General features: G+C 40.7%; 1 protein-coding gene across 5 annotated transcripts in view; it reads right to left on the reverse strand.

Moving 5' to 3' along the window:
* The window catches only part of MYO5A (myosin VA), a 470,413-nt gene that overhangs the window by 303,058 nt on the left and 147,187 nt on the right, over positions 1-20,168 (reverse strand). For all 5 annotated transcript variants that reach the window (XM_053717484.1, XM_053717487.1, XM_053717486.1 and 2 more), the window contains exon 2: positions 17,224-17,334. In XM_053717484.1, coding sequence (XP_053573459.1) covers positions 17,224-17,334 — 111 coding nt within the window. The remainder of the gene's footprint in view (positions 1-17,223; positions 17,335-20,168) is intronic.

The raw sequence follows: 20,168 nt of genomic DNA on the forward strand, positions 1-20,168 counted from the left end.
GTATGCGGTACGATGTCTTGTATTGAGTTTACTTTATTTTATCTTGTATTGAATTTATTTTCTTCAATAAAGCTCTTTTGAAACCAAAAAAATAAAATAATTAAAAAAAAAAAAACCTGACTGATGAAGGAGTTGTAGTGCTCTCAAAGCTTGCAAATAAAAAAACTTTTTTGTTAGCCAATAAAGGTGTTGCTTATACAATTTGTTTATTTTATTTTTCATTTAGTTAATTGGCTAACACCAAGCCAAGAAAACAATTATTATGTTGAGGATATGTACAAATGCTTCAACAAATGGTACATAAGAGAATAGTTACATTCACAGGAGTGAATTTAAAAATGACATAAATAAAAAAAAAGGTTTAATTTTGACTTTAAGCAATGAATATGGCTTAATTATATTATTAGTATTTTATGGGCTTGTTTAAGGTTGGATTGGAGTGGGAGGAGCTATGCAAACCATAAATAGGAATTGGCTCTTCTGCAAACTAGAATTATTTTCAAATGTTGAAAACAATGTATCAGTCCCTAACTGGCCTCAGCAGAGAGTATCAATAGAAAAACAGAATTTATGTTTACCTGATAAATTACTTTCTCCAACGGTGTGTCCGGTCCACGGCGTCATCCTTACTTGTGGGATATTCTCTTCCCCAACAGGAAATGGCAAAGAGCCCAGCAAAGCTGGTCACATGATCCCTCCTAGGCTCCGCCTACCCCAGTCATTCGACCGACGTTAAGGAGGAATATTTGCATAGGAGAAACCATATGTTACCGTGGTGACTGTAGTTAAAGAAAATAAATTATCAGACCTGATTAAAAAAACCAGGGCGGGCCGTGGACCGGACACACCGTTGGAGAAAGTAATTTATCAGGTAAACATAAATTCTGTTTTCTCCAACATAGGTGTGTCCGGTCCACGGCGTCATCCTTACTTGTGGGAACCAATACCAAAGCTTTAGGACACGGATGAAGGGAGGGAGCAAATCAGGTCACCTAAATGGAAGGCACCACGGCTTGCAAAACCTTTCTCCCAAAAATAGCCTCAGAAGAAGCAAAAGTATCAAATTTGTAAAATTTAGAAAAAGTGTGCAGTGAAGACCAAGTCGCTGCCTTACATATCTGATCAACAGAAGCCTCGTTCTTGAAGGCCCATGTGGAAGCCACAGCCCTAGTGGAGTGAGCTGTGATTCTTTCAGGAGGCTGCAGTCCGGCAGTCTCATAAGCCAATCGGATAATGCTTTTAATCCAGAAGGAGAGAGAGGTAGAAGTTGCTTTTTGACCTCTCCGTTTACCAGAATAAACAACAAACAAAGACAAAGTTTGTCTGAAATCCTTAGTAGCTGCTAAGTAAACTTTGAGAGCACGAACTACATCCAAGTTGTGCAACAAACGTTCCTTCTTTGAAACTGGATTAGGACACAAAGAAGGCACAACTATCTCCTGGTTAATGTTTTTGTTAGAAACAACTTTTGGAAGAAAACCAGGTTTAGTACGCAAAACTACCTTATCTGCATGGAACACCAGATAAGGAGAAGAACACTGCAGAGCAGATAATTCTGAAACTCTTCTAGCAGAAGAAATTGCAACCAAAAACAAAACTTTCCAAGATAATAACTTAATATCAACGGAATGTAAGGGTTCAAACGGAACCCCCTGAAGAACTGAAAGAACTAGGTTGAGACTCCCAGGAGGAGTCAAAATTTTGTAAACAGGCTTGATTCTAACCAGAGCCTGAACAAAGGCTAGAACATCCGGCACAGCTGCCAGCTTTTTTGTGAAGTAACACAGACAAGGCAGAAATCTGTCCCATCAAGGAACTTGCAGATAATCCTTTTTTCAATCCTTCTCGAAGGAAGGATAGACTCTTAGGAATCTTAACCTTGTCCCAAGGGAATCCTGCAGATTCACACCAACAGATATACCAAATTATGTGGTAATTTTTCTGGTTACAGGCTTTCAGGCCTGAACAAGAGTATTAATAACAGAATCTGAGAACCCTCGCTTTGATAAGATCAAGCGTTCAATCTCCAAGCAGTCAGCTGGAGTGGGTCGAACGGACCTAGAACAAGAAGGTCTGTCAAAGGTAGCTTCCATGGTGGAGCCGATGACATATTCACCAGATCTGCATACCAAGTCCTGCGTGGCCACGCAGGAGCTATCAAAATCACCGACGCCCTCTCCTGATTGATCCTGGCTACCAGCCTGGGGATGAGAGGAAACGGCGGGAACACATAAGCTAGTTTGAAGGTCCAAGGTGCTACTAGTGCATCCACTAGAGCCGCCTTGGGATCCCTGGATCTGTACCCGTAGTAAGGAACTCTGAAGTTCTGACGAGAGGCCATCAGATCCATGTCTGGAATGCCCCACGGTTGAGTGACTTGGGCAAAGATTTCCGGATGGAGTTCCCACTCCCCCGGATGCAATGTCTGACGACTCAGAAAATCCGCTTCCCAATTTTCCACTCCTGGGATGTGGATAGCAGACAGGTGGCAGGAGTGAGACTCCGCCCATAGAATGATTTTGGTCACTTCTTCCATCGCTAGGGAACTCCTTGTTCCCCCCTGATGGTTGATGTATGAACTTGGCCCTCGCTAGCTGAGGCCAAGCTTTGAGAGCATTGAATATCGCTCTCAGTTCCAGAATATTTATCGGTAGAAGAGATTCTACCCGAGACCAAAGACCCTGAGCTTTCAGGGATCCCCAGACCGCGCCCCAGCCCATCAGACTGGCGTCGGTCGTGACAATGACCCACTCTGGTCTGCGGAAGGTCATCCCTTGTGACAGGTTGTCCAGGGACAGCCACCAACGGAATGAGTCTCTGGTCCTCTGATTTACTTGTATCTTCGGAGACAAGTCTGAATAGTCCCCATTCCACTGACTGAGCATGAACAGTTGTAATGGTCTTAGATGAATGCGCACAAAAGGAACTATGTCCATTGCCGCTACCATCAAACCTATCACTTCCATGCACTGCGCTATGGAAGGAAGAGGAACGGAATGAAGTATCCGACAAGAGTCTAGAAGTTTTGTTTTACTGGCTTCTGTCAGAAAAATCCTCATTTCTAAGGAGTCTATTATAGTTCCCAAGAAGGGAACCCTCGTTGACGGAGATAGAGAACTCTTTTCCACGTTCACTTTCCATCCGTGAGATCTGAGAAAGGCCAGGACAATGTCCGTGTGAGCCTTTACTTGAGGAAGGGACGACGCTCGAATCAGAATGTCGTCCAAGTAAGGTACTACAGCAATGCCCCTTGGTCTTAGCACCGCCAGAAGGGACCCTAGTACCTATGAGAAAATCCTAGGAGCAGTGGCTAATCCGAAAGAAAATGCCACGAACTGGAAATGCTTGTCCAGGAATGCAAACCTTAGGAACCGATGATGTTCCTTGTGGATAGGAATATGTAGATACGCATCCTTGAAATCCACCTTGGTCATGAATTGACCTTCCTGGATGGAAGGAAGAAGTTTTCGAATGGTTTCCATCTTGAACGATGGAACCTTGAGAAACTTGTTCAAGATCTTGAGATCTAAGATTGGTCTGAACGTTCCCTCTTTTTTGGGAACTATGAACAGATTGGAGTAGAACCCCATCCCTTGTTCTCCTAATGGAACAGGATGAATCACTCCCATTTTTAGCAGGTCTTCTACCCAATGTAAGAATGCCTGTCTTCTTATGTGGTCTGAAGACAACTGAGACCTGTGGAACCTCCCCCTTGGAGGAAGCCCCTTGAACTCCAGAGAATAACCTTGGGAGACTATTTCTAGCGCCCAAGGATCCAGAACATCTCTTTCCCAAGCCTGAGCGAAGAGAGAGAGTCTGCCCCCCACCAGATCCGGTCCCGGATCGGGGGCCCGCATGTCATGCTGTCTTGGTAGCAGTGGCAGGTTTCCTGGCCTGCTTTCCTTTGCTCCAGCCTTGCATAGGTCTCCAGGCTGGATTGGCTTGAGAAGTATTACCTTCCTGCTTAGAGGACGTAGCCCTTGGGGCTGATCCGTTTCTGCGAAAGGGACGAAACTTAGGTTTATTTTTGGTCTTGAAAAGACCTATCCTGAGGAAGGGCGTGGCCCTTGCCCCCAGTGATATCAGAGATAATCTCTTTCAAGTCAGGGCCAAAGAGTGTTTTCCCCTTGAAAGGAATGTCAAGCAATTTGTTCTTGGAAGACGCATCCGCTGCCCAAGATTTTAACCAAGCGCTCTGCGCCACAATAGCAAACCCAGAATTTTTTCGCCGCTAACCTAGCCAATTGCAAGGTGGCGTCTAGGGTGAAAGAATTAGCCAATTTAAGATCACGAATTCTGTCCATAATCTCCTCATAAGAAGAAGAATTACTAATAATCGCCTTTCCTAGCTCATCAAACTAGAAACACGCGGCTGCAGTGACAGGGACAATGCATGCAATTGGTTGTAGAAGGGAACCTTGCTGAACAAACATCTTTAGCAGACCTTCTAATTTTTTATCCATAGGATCTTGGAAAGCACAACTATCTTCTATGGGTATAGTGGCGCGCTTGTGTAGAGTAGAAACCGCCCCCTCGACCTTGGGGACTGTCTGCCATCAGTCCTTTCTGGGGTCGACTATAGGAAAACAATTTTATAAATATGGGGGGAGGTACTAAAGGTATACCGGGCCTGTCCCATTCTTTACTAACAATGTACGCCACCCGCTTGGATATAGGAAAAGCTTCGGGGGGCCCCGGGGCCACTAAGAACTTTTCCATTTTACATAGTGGTTCTGGAATGACCAGATAATCACAATCATCCAAATTGGATAACACCTCCTTAAGCAGAGCGCGGAGATGTTCCAACTTAAATTTAAAAGTAATCACATCAGGTTCAGCTTGTTGAGAAATGTTTCCTGAATCTGAAATTTCTCCCTCAGACAAAACCTCCCTGGCCCCCTCAGATTGGTGTAGGGGCCCTTCAGAAACCATATCATCAGCGTTCTCATGCTCTACAGAATTTTCTAAAACAGAGCAGTCGCGCTTTCGCTGATAAGTGGGCATATTGGCTAAAATGTTTTTGATAGAATTATCCATTACAGCCGTTAAATGTTGCATAGTAAGGAGTATTGGCGCACTAGATGTACTAGGGGCCTCCTGTATGGGCAAGACTGGTGTAGACGAAGGAGGGGATGATGCAGTACCATGCTTACTCCCCTCACTTGAGGAATCATCTTGGGCATCATTTTTACTAAATTTTTTTATGACATAAAATACATATAGTTAAATGAGAAGGAACCTTGGTTTCCCCACAGTCAGAACACAATCTATCTGGTAGTTCAGACATGTTAAACAGGCATAAACTTGATAACAAAGCACAAAAAACGTTTTAAAATAAAACCGTTACTGTCACTTTAAATTTTAAACTAAACACACTTTATTATTGCAATTGCGAAAAAGTATGAAGGAATTGTTCAAAATTCACCAAAATTTCACCACATTGTCTTAAAGCCTTAAAAGTATTGCACACCAAATTTGGAAGCTTTAACCCTTAAAATAACGGAACCGGAGCCGTTTTTATATTTAACCCCTTTACAGTCCCTGGAATCTGCTTTGCTGAGACCCAACCAAGCCCAAAGGGGAATACGATACCAAATGATGCCTTCAGAAAGACTTTTCTATGTATCAGAGCTCCACACACATGCAGCTGCATGCCATGCTGTCCTCAAAAACAAGTGCGCCATACCGGCGCGAAAATGAGGCTCTGACTATGATTAGGGAAAGTCCCTAAAGAATAAGGTGTCTAAAACAGTGCCTGCCGATATAATCATATCAAAATACCCAGAATAAATGATTCCTCAAGGCTAAATAAGTGTTAATAATGAATCGATTTAGCCCAGAAAAAGTCTACAGTCTTAATAAGCCCTTGTGAAGCCCTTATTTACTATCTTAATAAACATGGCTTACCGGATCCCATAGGGAAAATGACAGCTTCCAGCATTACATCGTCTTGTTAGAATGTGTCATACCTCAAGCAGTAAGAGACTGCACACTGTTCCCCCAACTGAAGTTAATTGCTCTCAACAGTCCTGTGTGGAACAGCCATGGATTTTAGTTACGGTGCTAAAATCATTTTCCTCATACAAACAGAAATCTTCATCTCTTTTCTGTTTCTGAGTAAATAGTACATACCAGCACTATTTTAAAATAACAAACTCTTGATTGAATAATAAAAACTACAGTTAAACACTAAAAAACTCTAAGCCATCTCCGTGGAGATGTTGCCTGTACAACGGCAAAGAGAATGACTGGGGTAGGCGGAGCCTAGGAGGGATCATGTGACCAGCTTTGCTGGGCTCTTTGCCATTTCCTGTTGGGGAAGAGAATATCCCACAAGTAAGGATGACGCCGTGGACCGGACACACCTATGTTGGAGAAATTGCTAATAAAATAACTGCAGCTTGCTGTCTACTCCAATAACAAGCATTGATTAAATTATCCAAATAAGCCAAATGCTAGGTGGAGTTTTGCTATTGAAAAAGTTTTGCTTGATTTTTATTTACTCTTATCTAGTATTTTATGCAAAGGTTTGAAAGACCGACTTGAGAACTTAATTAACATACAAGTTGGGTAGTTGACTGAGCTTAAATATAACTCTTCAACTTCAGCTTTTGAGATTCCTTACAGTCTAGAGTCTTGTGAAACACAAAACAAGTACAGAAGACACAAACATATTTCCTTTTCATGGAAAGGATTTGCCCTCTGTCAGGCCTCCAGGCATGCCCAAGGCTGTGCTGCACTTACCACAGGTTGGGCGTGCTATTTCCAGAGGTCACCATGCTGTCAGAGGCCACACTAAGTGATGTTGGCTTACCGTGATCAGCTCTCTGGATGCTCCGCTGTGTTCCTTGTTTGCTCTCTTCAGTAATATGAGTGCTACCTTAACACTTTTTTTAACCTGGCCACCTGGAAATTAATTTGGTCTTGTCCCTGGTATGAAACCTCAATAGGAGGTGTTAAAAGGTCATCTCAGTCTCTAATTCAGTGTTTGGTTATTTTCATTGAGACTGAAGCATTATTGTTCCTGGCCTTCTACCTTGATCTTGACCCCGGCAAAGCTTCTGGATTACGCTATCAGCCTGACCCTTCTACTGCTGAGTATTTGTGTTCTACAGCTATACTAGAATGATGGCCCAATCCAGACTGAGAAAACTTCAGTAGCACCAATAGAAAGAGAGGTATCTATTTGCAATACCAAAAGACAATGAAAAGCTGATAAGGATGTGAAACCATACATGAGGACAGTGGCTCTTGTATAACCCACTACAATGCGTAAGAGAGACAGATAAAAGCAGCTTACTGTTTAAAGTCGTAATTAGATATTTTTTCACCCTGCAAAAATGTTGAGGAGCACAGAATAGAGAGAAAAACAGACATTAATGAGCCCTCCCACTGCACTGATCATATGCAGGGTATAAATTAGGGATTTGCCTTGTGGGGAAATCACACAGTAGGACAAGGTGGGATAATGTTAATCACAGTAGTTGGTGGGGTTGTCTGGGGGGCAGGATAGCTGCAGTTGAGGTTGTCTCTTAATTTTTTTTAATGTAGCTTCATATTGTTTGCCTGTGGTTTAGCAAAAAAATGATTAAGAATGTAGATCAGATATTGATCAAAGGGAAGAAAATCATTAGTGGTGTCTCAGGGGTCAGTTATTCAGCTTGTTTAAAAGTGTTCATCAAAGATATCAAGCTTCAAGGAATGGTGTGTTTTTTTGCAGATGATACCATCATTTATAACTGAAGAGGCAGCTCAAAAGAGTAGCAATATTAAATGGACTACTTTGTTTCCATTATCAAGTTTTGAGTACAAGTACTTGACGGATGAAAGGAATTTAAAGCTTCAGACAGCTTGTATAACTCTACAATCTCTTTCCTATCCTACAATAGCTCAGTCCATATAAGTGTTAGGTCTGATGATTGTGACATCAGATCCTAGTCTTTTTGCACAATTTCCTATGTTGGCCTCTTCAGCTCTGCATGCTCTGTTAATTGTGCACGCATTATTCACAGCTTTCTCAAAGAATCCTCTTGGATTTAAAAGTTAGGCAGTTCCTGACATAGTGAACAAATCTCCAATCCATTTATCTGGGGGCATCTGTACCTCCGACCTGGATAAAAATCACATCAGACACAAGTCTCTCAGGTTGGGTTGCAGTATAGGGGTAAAAAGGAGAGCATATGGGTTTTGGATTCCTCTAGAGGCAAGGTTACAAATAAATGTTTTCGAAATATTCAGGGTCCTTCAGATCTGGCCTTCCCTGAAAGAAGAGATTTATCTGTGTTTTCTTTCAGACAATGTCACAGCAGTGGCCTTTATCAATCATCTAGAGGGATCCCGCAGTTCCCTGGTATTGAAGGTGTTTTTCCAAATTTTGACTTGGGGAGAGAACAATCTCTGTTCAATTTCTGCAATTCTTATCCCAGGTCTGAACAACTGGGAAGCAGTCATGATTCCTTTCATAAAGGGGAATTACCTCTACATTTGGATGTCTTTGATCAGAATGTAGATCAATGGGGTCTACCAGAGAAAGACCTAATGGCTTCTCGTTTATACAAAAAAACTTTCAAGATAATTTGACAGATCTAGGAATGCTGCTCCTTGGTCATTTAGTCTTGTTTACATATTCCTCTAACTATTTTACTGCCAAGAGTTACAAGATTTCATCAGTAATTCTGATTGCTCCAGCTTGGATATGCAGAACTTGGTTTGTGGATCTGGTACAGGTACAGTTGTCCTCCATGGTCTCTTTCATTAGAACACAACTTACTGTCTTAAGGTCCTTTCTATCATCAAGATCTTGAGGCTATTAACTTGAAGGTTAGGACATTAAATGCCTAATTTTAAAATTAATAGGCTTTTCCGAGGCTTTAGTTGAAACTGTAATTTAGGCCAATTAGCCTGAAAAATCTATCACGATTTGGAAAGTTTTTCTTTCCTGGTGTGAAAGATAGGAATCCCAGGAGTAATGGCTTGTGGACTTTCACCACGGTAAAATAAATTAAAGGGACATTGTACACTAGATATTTCTTTGCATAAATGTTTTGTAGATGATCCATTTATATAGCCCATTCAGGAGTGTTTTTGTATCAATGTATAGTTTTGCTTATTTTTTAATAACATTGTGCTGATTTTCAGACTCCTAACTAAGCCCCAAAGTATCAGATGTAGTCTAAAGATTCTTGAGTGCGCTTCATGCTTTCTCAGTCCCTTTCAGTGGGTTTCTTAGCCTAACCTCCTCAACAGTGCTAAACTAAGAGCTTCTAAGTAAGTTTTTAAAAGGTTTTATACTAGATTTTTAAATCAGTTTCTGTGCATATTTTTCTTTATAGTAGTGTCTATTACATACAGTAATATAAAAATTGGTATATACTGTCCCTTTAATTTATCAGGTAAGCATAAACTTTGTTTTTTTACAAAGATATGTTTCATTGCAAAACCAAATTAATTACATATTTTTTAAATATACAGAAAATGATTAATGTCTTTGTAAGTTATTTTATTTAGCATAAAAAACAAGAGATACTCTAAAAGATCCTGATAGCAATTTACTTTCATCTTTAGTTACGGAAATCGTTGTCCTTTATCTAAAGTCAACCAGAACATAAGGATTATTGATTTGCTTCTTTACATGAAGACTACACAAGAAAGGAACTTTTGAAGACACAGAATAAGTTGCGGCTACTTCTCTAGTTGAAGTCATAGCAACTAGTAACATGGTCTTCAGAGAATGTATATAATACATAGTTTTAGTAACATGGTCTTCAGAGAATGTATATAATACATAGCTTTAGTAACATGGTCTTCAGAGAATGTTTATAATACATAGTTTTAGTAACATGGTCTTCAGAGAATGTATATAATACATAGTTTTAGTAACATGGTCTTCAGAGAATGTATATAATACATAGTTTTTTCAATCAGGGAAGAGACAAAAAGACAGGGGAAAAGAGGAAGTACTGAAGGTTTATATAAATGGTGTACAACCATTTGACCTTAGGGGTCACGTTGGAATAACTTTTCCACTTGCTGGTTTGGAGAACAAAGTTAAAAATTCTATTCATCTAAACAAAAATAAGTACATAGCTCAAATAAGCAATGCTTAAAGGGACATAATACTCATATGCTAAATCACTTGAAACTGATGCAGTATAACTGTAAAAAGCGGACATGAAAATATCACCTGAGCATCTCTATGTAAAAAAGGAAGATATTTTACCTCACAATCTCCTCAGCTCAGCAGAGTAAGTTCTGTGTAAAAAGTTATACTTCACCTGCTCCCAGCTGCAGGTAAAAATAAAAAAAATGAAGAAATGAACAGCAGCCAATCAGCATCAGCAGTGCTGAGGTCATGACTTCTTACTGTGATCTCATGAGATTTGACTTAACTCTCATGAGATTTCATAGTAAGCTTCCTTTACCTGATTGGTGAACTAATATGAGAGTTCACGAGGCTCATCCTTTCAGCTGTCCCAGGACAGACACACTAAAATGCTGCTTAGAAATCCTTTACAATGGGAGGTGGCTACTGAGGAACTTTTGAGGTAAAATATCTTTCTTTTTTACATAGAGATGTTCAGGAGATATTTTTTAGTCAGCTTTTTACAGCTATGCTGCATCACTTTCAAGTGTTTAAACATTTGGGTATTATGGCCCTTTAAGCAAGACATATCAAGACACATGGTATTGTATATGCTTACACAAGGACAAAAACCTAACAGATTGAAAAATACATAAACACAGATCGAGACTATCCCAAAAAAAGGTGAAAAGGGTGTTTAGATCCTGTCATCATTTCCTAAAAAAAACATAATTTATGCTTACCTGATAAATTTATTTCTCTTGTAGTGTGTTCAGTCCACGGGTCATCCATTACTTATGGGATATATTCTACTTCCAAACAGGAAGTTGCAAGAGGATCACCCAAGCAGAGCTGCTATATAGCTCCTCCCCTCACATGTCATATCCAGTCATTCGACCGAAACAAGACAAGAAAGGAGAAACTATAGGGTGCAGTGGTGACTGGAGTTTTAATTAAAATTTAGAACTGCCTCAAAAAAAGACAGGGCGGGCCGTGGACTGAACACACTACAAGAGAAATAAATTTATCAGGTAAGCATAAATTATGTTTTCTCTTGTTAAGTGTGTTCAGTCCACGGGTCATCCATTACTTATGGCATACCAATACCAAAGCTAAAGTACACGGATGATGGGAGGGCCAAGGCAGGAACATTTAAACAGAAGGAACCACTGCCTGTAGAACCTTTCTCCCAAAAACAGCCTCCGAAGAAGCAAAAGTGTCAAATTTGTAAAATTTTGAAAAGGTATGAAGTGAAGATCAAGTTGCAGCCTTGCAAATCTGTTCAACAGAGGCCTCATTCTTAAAGGCCCAGGTGGAAGCCACAGCTCTAGTGGAATGAGCTGTAATTCTTTCAGGGGGCTGCTGTCCAGCAGTCTCAGAGGCTAAACGTATTATGCTACGAAGCCAAAAAGAGAGAGAGGTGGCCGAAGCCTTTTGACCTCTCTTCTGTCCAGAATAAATGACAAACAGAGAAGAAGTTTGCCGAAAATCTTTAGTTGCCTGTAAGTAGAACTTCAGGGCACGGACTACGTCCAGATTATGCAAAAGACGTTCCTTCTTTGAAGAAGGATTAGGACATAATGATGGAACAACAATCTCTTGATTGATATTCCTGTTAGCAACTACCTTAGGTAAAAACCCAGGTTTAGTACGCAGAACTACCTTGTCTGAATGAAAAATCAGATAAGGAGAATCACAATGTAAGGCAGATAACTCAGAGACTCTTCGAGCCAAGGAAATAGCCATCAAAAACAGAACTTTCCAAGATAAGAGCTTAATATCAATGGAATGAAGGGGTTCAAACGGAACACCTTGAAGAACTTTAAGAACTAAGTTTAAGCTCCACGGCGGAGCAACAGTCTTAAACACAGGCTTAATCCTAGCTAAAGCCTGACAAAAAGCCTGAACGTCTGGAACTTCTGCCAGACGTTTGTGTAAAAGAATAGACAGAGCAGAAATCTGTCCCTTTAACGAACTAGCAGATAAACCCTTTTCTAAACCCTCTTGTAGAAAAGACAATATCCTAGGAATCCTAACCTTACTCCATGAGTAACTCTTGGATTCACACCAATATAAATATTTACGCCATATCTTATGGTAAATTTTTCTGGTAACAGGTTTCCGAGCCTGTATTAATGTATCAATAACCGACTCCGAGAAACCACGCTTTGATAGAATCAAGCGTTCAATCTCCATGCAGTCAGCCTCAGAGAAATTAGGCTTGGATGGTTGAAAGGACCCTGAATTAGAAGGTCCTGCCTCAGAGGCAGAGACCATGGTGGACAGGACGACATGTCCACTAGGTCTGCATACCAGGTCCTGCGTGACCACGCAGGCGCTATCAGAATCACCGATGCTCTCTCCTGTTTGATCTTGGCAATCAGTCGAGGCAGCAACGGAAACGGTGGAAACACATAAGCCATGTTGAAAACCCAAGGGGCTGCTAGTGCATCTATCAGCACCGCTCCCGGGTCCCTGGACCTGGATCCGTAACAAGGAAGCTTGGCGTTCTGGCTAGATGCCATGAGATCCAGTTCCGGTTCGCCCCAACGAAGAATCAGTTGGGCAAAGACCTCCGGGTGAAGTTCCCACTCCCCCGGATGAAAGGTCTGGAGACTTAGAAAGTCCGCCTCCCAGTTCTCCACGCCTGGGATGTAGATCGCTGACAGGTGGCAAGAGTGAGACTCTGCCCAGCGAATTATCTTCGAGACTTCTAACATCGCTAGGGAACTCCTGGTTCCCCCTTGATGGTTGATGTAAGCCACAGTCGTGATGTTGTCCGACTGAAATCTGATGAACCTCAGAGTTGCTAACTGAGGCCAAGCTAGGAGAGCATTGAATATTGCTCTTAATTCCAGAATGTTTATTGGGAGGAGTTTCTCCTCCTGAGTCCACGATCCCTGAGCCTTCAGGGAGTTCCAGACTGCGCCCCAGCCTAGTAGGCTGGCATCTCTTGTTACAATCGTCCAATCTGGCCTGCGAAAGGTCATTCCTTTGGACAGATGGACCCGAGACAACCACCAGAGAAGAGAATCTCTGGCCTCCTGGTCCAGATTCAGTAGAGGGGTCAGATCTGAGTAATCCCCATTCCACTGACTTAGCATGCATAATTGCAGCGGTCTGAGATGCAGGCGCACAAATGGCACTATGTCCATTGCCGCGACCATTAAGCCGATTACTTCCATGCACTGAGCTACTGATGGGCTTGGAATGGAATGAAGGATACGGCAAGCATTTAGAATTTTTGATAACCTGGACTCCGTCAGGTAAATCTTCATCTCTACAGAATCTATAAGAGTCCCTAGAAAGGGAACCCTTGTGAGTGGTAATAGAGAACTCTTTTCCATGTTCACCTTCCACCCATGCGACCTCAGAAAAGCTAGAACTATCTCTATATGAGACTTTGCATTTTGAAAACTTGAAGCCTGTATCAGAATGTCTTCTAGGTACGGAGCCACCGCTATGCCTCGCGGTCTTAGTACCGCCAGAAGTGAGCCCAGAACCTTTGTAAAAATTCTCGGGGCCGTAGCTAACCCGAAGGGAAGAGCTACAAACTGGTAATGCCTGTCTAGAAAGGCAAATCTTAGGTACCGATATAATGATCTTTGTGAATCGGTATGTGAAGGTAGGCATCCTTTAAGTCCACTGTGGTCATATACTGACCCTCTTGGATCATGGGTAGGATGGTTCGAATAGTTTCCATTTTGAACGATGGAACCCTTAGGAACTTGTTTAAAATCTTTAGGTCTAAGATTGGTCTGAAGGTTCCCTCTTTTTTGGGAACCACAAACAGATTTGAGTAAAAACCTTGCCCTTGTTCCGTCCGCGGAACTGGGTGGATCACTCCCATTACTAAGAGGTCTTGTACACATTGTAGAAATGTCTCTTTCTTTATTAGGTTTGTTGATTACCTTGACAGGTGAAATCTCCCTTGTGGAGGAGAAGCTTTGAAGTCCAGAAGGTATCCCTGAGATATGATCTCCAGCGTCCAGGGATCCTGGACATCTCTTGCCCAAGCCTGGGCGAAGAGAGAAAATCTGCCCCTCACTAGATCCGTTTCCGGATAGGGGGCCCTTTCTTCATGCTGTCTTAGGGGCAGAAGTAGGCTTTCTGGCCTGCTTGCCCTTGTTCCAGGACTGGTTGCCTTTCCAAACCTGTCTGTAACGAGCAGCAGTTCCTTCCTGTTTTGGAGCGGAGGAAGTTGATGCTGCTCCTGCCTTGAAATTACGAAAGGCACGAAAATTAGACTGTTTGGCCTTTGATTTGGCCCTGTCCTGAGGAAGGGTGTGACCCTTACCTCCAGTAATGTCAGCAATAATTTCTTTCAAGCCGGGCCCGAATAAGGTTTGCCCTTTGAAAGGAATATTAAGCAATTTAGATTTAGAAGTCACGTCTGCTGACCAGGATTTAAGCCATAGCGCTCTGCGCGCCTGGATGGCGAATCCGGAGTTCTTAGCCGTTAGTTTGGTTAAATGCACAACGGCATCCGAAACAAACGCATTAGCTAGCTTAAGTGCTTTAAGCTTGTTCATAATCTAATCCAATGGTGCTGTGCGAATAGCCTCTTCCAGAGACTCAAACCAGAATGCCGCCGCAGCAGTGACGGGTGCAATGCATGCAAGGGGCTGTAATATAAAACCTTGTTGAACAAACATTTTCTTAAGGTAACCTTCTAATTTTTTATCCATTGGATCTGAGAAAGCACAACTATCCTCCACCGGGATAGTGGTACGCTTAGCTAAAGTAGAAACTGCTCCCTCCACCTTAGGGACCGTCTGCCATAAGTCACGTGTGGTAGCGTCTATTGGGAACATTTTCCTAAATATCGGAGGAGGGGAAAAAGGCACACCGGGTCTATCCCACTCCTTGTTAATAATCTCGGTAAGCCTTTTAGGTATAGGAAAAACGTCAGTACACACCGGTACCGCAAAGTATTTATCCAGCCTACATAATTTCTCTGGGATTGCAACAGTGTCACAATCATTCCGAGCCGCTAACACCTCCCCTAGCAATACACGGAGGTTCTCAAGCTTAAATTTAAAATTTGAAATTTCTGAATCCGGTCTCCCTGGATCAGATCCATCACCCACAGAATGAAGCTCTCCGTCCTCATGTTCTGCAAATTGTGACGCAGTATCGGACATGGCTCTCGTGTCATCAGCGCGCTCTGTCCTTAACCCAGAGCTATCGCGCTTGCCTCTTAACTCAGGCAAGTTAGATAATACTTCTGTCATAACATTAGCCATATCTTGCAAAGTGATTTGTAAGGGCCTTGATGTACTTGGCGCCACAATATCACGCACCTCCTGAGCGGGAGGCGAAGGTACTGACACGTGAGGAGAGTTAGCCGGCATAACTTCCCCCTCGTTGTCTGGTGATAATTTCTTTACCGGTAAAGACTGACTTTTATTTAAAGTAACATCAATACAATTGGTACACATATTTCTATTGGGCTCCACATTGGCTTTTAAACATAATGAACAAGCAGATTCATCTGTATCAGACATGTTTAAACAGACTAGCAATGAGGCTAGCAAGCTTGGAAAATACTTTCAATAAATTTACAAGCAATATAAAAAACGCTGCTGCGCTTTTTTTTTTTTTTTTTTTTTTTTTAAAAACAAAAATAAAACTGTCACAGTTGAATAACAATGAACTAATTCAGTTATAGCAACCAAATTTTAACAGTAAATGTATGAAATTAGCAGAGGATTGCACCCATTAGCAAAAGGATGATTTAACCCCTTAATACCCAAAACGGATAATCAATTTAACAATGAAACGTTTTTATCACAGTCAAACACACTGTCACAGGTCTGCTGTGACTGATTACCTCCCTCAAAAATAACTTTTGAAGACCCCTGAGCTCTCTGGAGATGTCCTGGATCAAGGAGGAAGAAGCAGGAAGACTGTGATCGAATTTTAACTGTGCAACAAGGCGCTAAAAAAAGGCCCCTCCCACTCATATTACAACAGTGGGAGTCCTGATATAACGGTTTCCATGCAGAAATATACGTTAGCCATGTGGAAAAAAATCATGCCCTAAAAGAATTATCACCAAGTACCTCACAAAACGATTAACATGCCAGTAAACGTTTTAAAAACAAACATTTCAAATGTTATGTAAAGTTATCACTAAGCCTGCTACCAGTCGCTTCTACTGCAGTTAAGGCTCATACATTATTTCAGTATTAACATTATTTTCTCAGTCAAATTCCATTCCCTAGAAAATAACTCTACTGCGCATACATTTATCAGCCTGATACCAGTCGCTACTACTGCATTTAAGGCTGTACTTACATCATATGGGTATCAGCAGTGTTTTCTTAGTCAATTCCATTCCTTAGAAAATATTTTACTGCACATACCTCATTTGCAGGGGACCCCGCATGCTATTCCCTTTTCTGAAGTTACCCCACTCCTCAGAAGGTACGAGAACAGCCAGTGGATCTTAGTTACGTCTGCTAAGATCATAGAAAACGCAGGCAGATTCTTCTTCTAAATACTGCCTGAGAGAAAAAACAGCACACTCCGGTGCCATTTAAAATAACAAACTTTTGATTGAAGAATAATTAAGTAAAAAACTCCTAACTCCTCTCACGACCTCCTTCTTTGTTGAGAGTTGCAAGAGAATGACTGGGTATGGCATGTGAGGGGAGGAGCTATATAGCAACTCTGCTTGGGTGATCCTCTTGCAACTTCCTGTTGGGAAGGAGAATATATCCCATAAGTAATGGATGACCCGTGGACTGAACACACTTAACAAGAGAAATTATGTTAAACTCACCCTATCTGTAAGGCAAGTAGATTGCTAACTTAGCGCCTCCGGCTGCCCACGGCACAGCACTTTCTTCATTGAGGTGACGTTTCCCCCTCAAGACCAATAGCCGTGCTAGGATGTTAGTTGACACGCATGCTATTGGTTTAGAGGTGGAAACGTAACCTCATTAAAGAAAGCGCATGCTGTGGGCTGCCGGAGGCGCATAGTTAGCGATATACTTGTTTTACAGATAGGACAAGTTTAAAAAAATTTTTAGGAAACAATGACAAAAACTAATGTTTATTCTTAGTGATGGTAAATCCTTGCGTTTGTTATATGATTGGGTTTACCATCACTTTAACATTGGAAAAAAAACTCTTACCGAGCCTTCTTCAACATGTAGATGAAGAACAGTGTCCCCTGGTTTATAGTCCTTTAGTATCTCTGCAGACTTCCACACCTCCTCGGGATCAGGGATCCACACTCTTGCATACTGCAACAAACACAAGAATAGGAGTTTAGGCATTGTGTGCAAAAGACAAAACGTTTTCACATTATCCATGCATTGTACACTAGAACAAGAATTAAAGGGACATAAAACAAGTTGGGATAGAGACACAATACAATAATATGCACTTTATTTACTTTACTGCAGTGACTCACCATTAACCCTTTCTTTTTAGTTTCTGAATTGTAAAGCTCTAACTCCCCCCCACACAATTCCTTATTTGGCTGTATCTATATCTATTGTTCTTTTGGTAGAATTCAAAAATGTATAGGGATTATCTGCTGGAGCATGCCTAGAAGCTGTGAACTCAGTTGAAATACAATGCCTGTGTCTAAACACTGATAAGAGGGGTGGAGTTGGCTGCTCCAGGCAGCTAAGCTATGTATTTAATTTTGCTTATTTTTGAAAATTATTTTAAAATACTTGCCAGGAATTTTTAAACAATTTTTTTATGCAAACTATTTTTAATTAATTAGCCCTTTTAGGATATGCACAGATCTCAACATGTTTTATGTCCCTTTAAGCTAATGTGCAGAGACTATATGGATGGCTTTTTTTTCCAGTGCTTAGGCTCTCGCATATGTCCAGTGTTTAGGTTTATATTTGTAATAAAAACTTAAAAATAAATTTCAGATCACAATTTTAAACTATGCAATTTAGACACAAATTACAGACAAACATCTGCTCATTTATGATTACAATCACATGTTTGGAAGCATAAATATGGTAATTTTTTACATTTGTCAAAATTATAATGGTAGTATTAAATTGTACAGATGTGATTCATTAACATGAGAAGTTAAAGGGATAATAATAAGTGTATTAGAAACAATAGAAGTAGTATTGCTCGAAACCCCATTGATGACAAATTAAGTATGCATATCAACTTTTAAAAGGCTTAAAGGGACACGAACCCCAAATTTTTTTTTCCATGATTCAGTCAGAGCATTCAATGTTAGACAACTTTCCAAATTACTTCTATTATCTAATTTTCTTCATTCTCTAATTATCTTTTCCTTAAGAAACAGAAATGCAAATAGATGAAGCAATGATGGCCTAGATCAGTGTTTTTCAACCAGTGTGCCGTGGCACACTAGTGTACCGTGAGAGATCCTCAGGTGTGCCACGGCAGACTGACAACAGTGTGACATATTTTTTAAACTTTGCTTGTTTTTTACTCCCAATGCAGGGGTAGTATGTAGGAGGCATGGCATAACAGCACAATACATACAGTATGTGTGTGTTTGTGTGTATGTGTATATATATATATGCTGTATTAGGCTACAATGTGTGATTTTTTTTAAATTTTGGGATGGTGGTGTGCCACAGGATTTTTTTAATGTAAAAAAGTGTGCCACGGCAAAAAAAAAGGTTAAAAATCACTGGCCTAGATTATGAGTGGAGCACAAAATTGCGCTTTTTCAAGCACAATAATTGCACTCCACTCAGTAATACCAGCACACGCTCACAAGAGCAATCTTCTATAGGCTCCAATGGGAGCTTCATTCTAATGCTGTGAGACACGGCAGAGAACCTAGCGCAGCACAGGGGGTAAGTAGTGGAGAACATTTAAAATATATATGTATATGAATATATATATGTTTATATGTGTATATACACATATTAACACATAACTATTAATGTATATAAGCATATACCATATACATATATATTAACAGTATAAACACAGTCCCCATAGACCACAAAGTAAATGCACCTTTCAGTGCATCCCACATCCCCTCACTTTAACCCCTTATAACGGCTTTGTGCAGTTATTTTGTTAAAAAAACATAATTTATGTAAGAACTTACCTGATAAATTCATTTCTTTCATATTAGCAAGAGTCCATGAGCTAGTGACGTATGGGATATACATTCCTACCAGGAGGGGCAAAGTTTCCCAAACCTCAAAATGCCTATAAATACACCCCTCACCACACCCACAAATCAGTTTAACGCATAGCCAAGAAGTGGGGTGATAAGAAAAAAGTGCGAAAGCATAAAAAATAAAGAATTGGAATAATTGTGCTTTATACAAAAAAATCATAACCACCACAAAAAAAGGGTGGGCCTCATGGACTCTTGCTAATATGAAAGAAATGAATTTATCAGGTAAGTTCTTACATAAATTATGTTTTCTTTCATGTAATTAGCAAGAGTCCATGAGCTAGTGACGTATGGGATAATGACTACCCAAGATGTGGATCTTCCACGCAAGAGTCACTAGAGAGGGAGGGATAAAATAAAGACAGCCAATTCCGCTGAAAATAATCCACACCCAAAATAAAGTTTAAATCTTATAATGAAAAAAACTGAAATTATAAGCAGAAGAATCAAACTGAAACAGCTGCCTGAAGTACTTTTCTACCAAAAACTGCTTCAGAATAAAAAAACACATCAAAATGGTAGAATTTAGTAAAAGTATGCAAAGAAGACCAAGTTGCTGCTTTGCAAATCTGATCAACCGAAGCTTCATTCCTAAACGCCCAGGAAGTAGAAACTGACCTAGTAGAATGAGCTGTAATCCTTTCAGGGGGAGTTTTACCCGACTCGACATAAGCATGATGAATTAAAGATTTCAACCAAGATGCCAAAGAAATGGCAGTGGCCTTCTGACCTTTCCTAGAACCGGAAAAGATAACAAATAGACTAGAAGTCTTTCGGAAATTCTTAGTAGCTTCAACATAATATTTCAAAGCTCTAACTACATCCAAAGAATGCAATGATTTCTCCTTAGAATTCTTAGGATTAGGACATAATGAAGGAACCACAATTTCTCTACTAATGTTGTTAGAATTCACAACCTTAGGTAAAAATTTA

The sequence above is a fragment of the Bombina bombina genome, chromosome 6 (assembly GCF_027579735.1).
Source record: "Bombina bombina isolate aBomBom1 chromosome 6, aBomBom1.pri, whole genome shotgun sequence".
NCBI classification, from domain to species: domain Eukaryota; kingdom Metazoa; phylum Chordata; class Amphibia; order Anura; family Bombinatoridae; genus Bombina; species Bombina bombina.